The sequence below is a fragment of the Mustela nigripes genome, chromosome 3 (assembly GCF_022355385.1).
Source record: "Mustela nigripes isolate SB6536 chromosome 3, MUSNIG.SB6536, whole genome shotgun sequence".
Taxonomy (NCBI): Eukaryota; Metazoa; Chordata; class Mammalia; order Carnivora; family Mustelidae; genus Mustela; species Mustela nigripes.
The window spans coordinates 196,181,109-196,185,426 of record NC_081559.1 but is presented as its reverse complement, the minus strand read 5'-3'; the positions used below and the strand labels follow the sequence as shown (position 1 = coordinate 196,185,426).

The 4,318-nt window shown below is 68.2% G+C and overlaps 1 protein-coding gene across 1 annotated transcript; it reads right to left on the bottom strand.

Annotated features, from left to right (window-relative positions):
- On the bottom strand, positions 1-4,170 carry THEM6 (thioesterase superfamily member 6). Its single transcript, XM_059395264.1, has 2 exons — positions 3,600-4,170; positions 1-1,478 (listed from the first exon to the last, which is right to left on the bottom strand). The coding sequence occupies exons 1-2, from the start codon at positions 4,110-4,112 to the stop codon at positions 1,365-1,367; spliced, it is 627 nt and encodes a 208-aa protein (XP_059251247.1). The 5' UTR covers positions 4,113-4,170; the 3' UTR covers positions 1-1,364.
- Positions 4,171-4,318: the final 148 nt, after the last annotated feature.

Sequence of the window (4,318 nt, the reverse complement as noted above, 5' to 3'; positions counted from 1 at the left end):
TGGACATCAAACCCTTTAATCTTGGGTTTTCTTTAAATAAATCAGAAACATTGCAGCTTTCCCATTGCAGCTGTAAGGCAGAGGTCAGCGTGGGGGAGGGGCAGGCAGGGGCTGGGGCGCTGCTGCGGTCTCCGCTCCAGCGGGCAGCGGGCTGCCCGGACAGGGCGAGAGCAGCGGTCCAGGGGCTCCATGGCTCCGACCTACGCCACAGGGGACCACAGCGAGGTGGCCCCTCGTCCTGAGCACACCCATGAGCCTGCGCCCATCCTCCCCCGGAGCCCTGACCCGACTCCCCAGCCAGCTCTGCGCACCCCTGCCTTGCTGTCAGTGCTCTGGGCCACCGTCTGCTTCTCTCCAGGCCTTTCGGACTGGAGGGCAAGTGATTAGGCAGGAGGAGGTAGCTGTGCTGGTGTCCCACAGCCCCAGAACCTACCAGGGAGCCACACAGGCCAACCCTGGAAGACCCTTCCTCAGCCCCAGCCCACGGAGCGGCAAAGGGAGGCAAAAGTCGCCAGCAAGATGTCTATTGAGGACGACCCCAGGAGGAGAGCAGACGTGTGAGGTGCTGTAGGCCTGAAGAGGGTGTGGGTCCGACCCACAGCCCCAGAGCAGCCCTGTGAGGACCCAGGGGTGCGGACGAGCAAGGGCAAGGTGCAGAGGGCACCTGGGCAGAAGACGGCTCCCTCCTCCAGCAGGCCCCAGCCAGGACGGGAAGCTCACCACCAGCACCCCTGTGCCATCTGACCTGACGGGCTCTGGCACAGCGTCCGGCCGCAGGCCCTACCCGCACTCTGGGGGAGCCCCTCTGCCCTCTGGTCAGCCGGCCTGGGCCCTGATTGCCCAGACTCCACGCTGGGCCCGCCCCTCCCCCACCCGCAGCCACAGGGCTCTGCCTCAAATGTGGTTCTGACCCTTTGCAGATCCTCACCAGGCCAGAATCAGGCCTCACCCCTGCAGCCTGCTCAAAATCCAGGCTCCAGTGCTCAGGGTGGCTTTAGCTGGTCCCTCTCCCGACTGGAGCCCACAGAAACTGGCTTCACCTGCCAGGTGGGGCCCAACCTCCATCCCCTGGGATGAGGGCGTTGAGGGCCCTGGGCCTCCCACTTTCCTCATCACCTCCACCCCAAGGGCAGAGCTGGGTCAGGGTCTCTGTCCCAGGGTCTAGTGCCGGGCATGGCGCAGGGGAGGGGGCGGCGACTACTGGCTGGGGGAGGGAGGGCCTGAGCGTGGGGAGGGGGCGGGGCTGAGGCGGACTTCAGCGGCCGGGACAGCCCGGCCGGTCCATCCTGCACTCTCCACCCCTGGCAGGCACCGACGGGAGGGCAACCGCCCCCAGAGTGAGGCCGGTCGGCAGGGCGCAGCAGTCACTGGTCCTTGGTGATGTCACTGAGTCCACTCTCCGCCCTGAGCAGCTGGCTGCTGGCCTCGTTGTAGGCGACCCAGTGCCGCAGGTCTTCGGGTAGCTCAGGGGGCTCCACCTGCAGGGGGAGACGGTGAGGTTCCTACCAGCAGCAGCAGCAGCCGGGCTGCCAGGAGGGGCCCCCGCTGGGGTGCTGCCTTCACACCTCTGTGCCTCTGCGCATGCTGTTCCCTCTTCCAGGTGCCCCTCCCCGAGGCCCTCAATGTCGGCATTTCCCCCTGGCCGGCGCTCACGACCCTATCCTCCGTCACCAGGCCTGTCTCCCCAACGGGGCCACATCTGAGCCTTCTGTGTGTCCCCAGAGCCCAGGCGAGAACCTCTGAGGCCAGCTGGCTGGAAAGCGGAGGAGAGAGGAGCTCAGGGGGCGTCAGGAGTCTAAAGCTGGGGGCGGAGGGGCGGAGGGGTGGAAGCAGGGGAGGGAGGGAAGAGCAGGGGCGGGTAGCAGAAGGGGGAGGGGCGGAGGGGCCCCGGTCAGAGCCCCTCTGCTGGGAAAGTGCCAGACAGGGGCTTGCCTGAAGCCCCTGTCCTTCCCGAGTGCATCAGGAGAAGCTGAACCTGCAGCTCTGGGCCTGGCTAATGCGTCCCCAGCCTGCACACCCGGCCACACCGCGGCCCTGCGGCACACCCGGCCACCATTCTATGCTGGGGAGGCAGGCAAGGTGCAGGCTCAGGCCTGAGAGTCACAGGTTGCAGATGGGCTGTGGGCGTTCCCAGGGGCAAGGGGAGAAGCCGGGGCAGAAGGGCTCAGAGATGTGCAGCCCCAGCCTCCCCTGCAGACAGGGGTGCTCTGTTCAGCATCCAGGCCAGGCTTCCAGGAGAACTGCCTACCCAGCCAGCTGTGGGGTCCAGCTGCGGTGGCTGGGCTGTAGGCCAGCTATCGGCCCACGGCCCCCCTAGTTGCAGCACGCAGGATCTCTGGGCACCAGACTCAGACTGCCCTACACTAAACCCGAGACTGTCTGGGGCACTCCCTGACCCATGGGCTAGGCCAGGCTCCCGGGCCCCTGCAGGCCCCACACTGGCCCTCCTGTCCCTGGCTGGGCATCCTCGGGGTATGTCCGCTAAGCTTTGCCACCAGCTCTCCGCGAAGCCCCTTCCAGCCCCCGCCGGCCGCCTGGCACCCTCTCTTGCAGGAAAGGCTCCCCTCTGCCTTTCAGTTCCAGCTCAGTCCCTACACATAAAGGACACATGGAGCATCTCTGTCCCTATGGCGTGGGGGACATCCAGGACCTTTAGGGGTGTTCAGAGACAGAGATAGAAAACTGGGGAGCTGTGCCTATGGCCCACAGTATAGCCTTGGGTGGTTCCCGCTGCCTCTCAGCCTCAGTTTCCCCACCTCTGATACCGGGGAAAGGCTGGCCTTTCACAATTAAGGTGCACTTGTGTCCCTCCTGGCTCAGGAGGACCCTGCCCAAAGCCAGAGAGGGCAGCGCCCTGGTTTAGGGCACCTAGGGGTTGGGGTGGGCCCTGGCTTTGGCATGGAGGCTGCAGAGAAGCTTTTGGGAACCCGCCTCAGGCAGGAGCGTGCCCTGGAAACCATCACCGTAGTGGTGCCCTAGCTTGTCCCCAGGGCCCCTGTCGCCACGCTGCAGTAGCGGCCGTGCTGGAAGGAGCAGGCCCTGGGGAGAGCCCTTCAGCCCCACGCACGCACTCGGGTACTCACTCCAACCGGTAAAGGCAGAACAACCTGGGGCTCTCGGGGGCTCAATCCCCCCACCCCAAACCCAGGGGCTCTGTCCAAGCCGTGTGAAAAGGGCAGGGGGAGGGGTGGGGTGTCCTCAGGTCCTCGGGAATTCCCAGTCACCTCCCCTCACCGACACCATCCCTCACGTTCAGAACCAAGGACCCGAGACGGCGGCTGCACACTCCAAGCACCCAGCACCACCAGGGCTCAGACGCCTGGGAGAGGCCTGGTCCAGGGTTCCTTGCCCTGGGAAAGGTGGAGGTTATGGCATGGAGTCCGGAGGCGCAAGGCGGAGCCGTGGCAGGGTGGGGGGGGGGGGGGACCCTGCTAAGAACCAGCACGAGGTCCTGCATCCAACGGCAAGGGCTGGGGTGACACTCGGAGGGACAGGAGCACCCCTAAGGAGGCACTGGCAGCCGGAGCGGGCTCAGAGACCAGGAGCCCTTTGGTCCCTGCGGGGGGGCGTGCACCCGGGGCGGGGTAGAGGGTGCTCACCCGGCGCTTGCACAGGCGCTGCACGACGCACTCCGGCGAGGTGCCCAGCACGTGCTGGCGGGAGCGCAGCAGCGCGCACACGAAGCCGTCGCGCAGGCTGATGAAGCGCGCCTCCAGGTAAAAGGCGCGGTCGTCCCAGCCCAGCAGGCGGGTGCGCACCTCGAAGGGCTCGAAGAGGCGCAGCGAGCGGCGATAGCGCGTGCACGAGGCGGCCAGCACCGCACGGGCCCCGAGCGCCCGCAGCGCCTCCAAGACCCCGCAGCGGGCCAGGTGCGCGGCGCGCGCCACGTCGGCCTCCCGCAAGTAGCGCGCGTTGTTCATGTGCAGCAGCAGGTCCAGGTCCGAGGGCAGCACGCGGCCCGCGTAGCGCTGCTCGGCCAGCAGGTCCCGGACGCGCGGCTGCAGCAGGCGCGCGCGCAGCACGGCGCACGGCACGCGCACCAGGTACCACCCGTCCAGCAGCGCGAAGTAGGCGAGCGCCACGAGCAGCGCCGCCACGAGCAGCCCCAGCATCGTGGCGGCGGCCGCGGGGCGCGGGGGGAGGCGGCGGCGGCGGAGGCCACGGCCCTGGTGTCGGCGGCAACGGTGCCCGCGCCCCGCCTGCCGGGAGCGCCGCGCTGCCGGAGCGAACCACCTCGCGCGGCCGGCCGGGGGGGACGCGCCGGAGGCCGCAGGTGCCGCAGGCCCGGGCCCGGGCCCCGCGCGCCGGTGCCCCCCCC

What these genes read in the sequence shown, in the direction of transcription:
- THEM6 (XM_059395264.1), bottom strand. Translation starts at nt 4,112, where the DNA reads ATGCTGGGGCTGCTCGTGGCGGCGCTGCTCGTGGCGCTCGCCTACTTC. An exon ending in AGCGCCTGTGCAAGCGCCGG is followed by an intron (nt 1,479 to 3,599) that starts GTGAGCACCCTC and finishes CTCCCCCTGCAG; the next exon opens with GTGGAGCCCCCTGAGCTACC.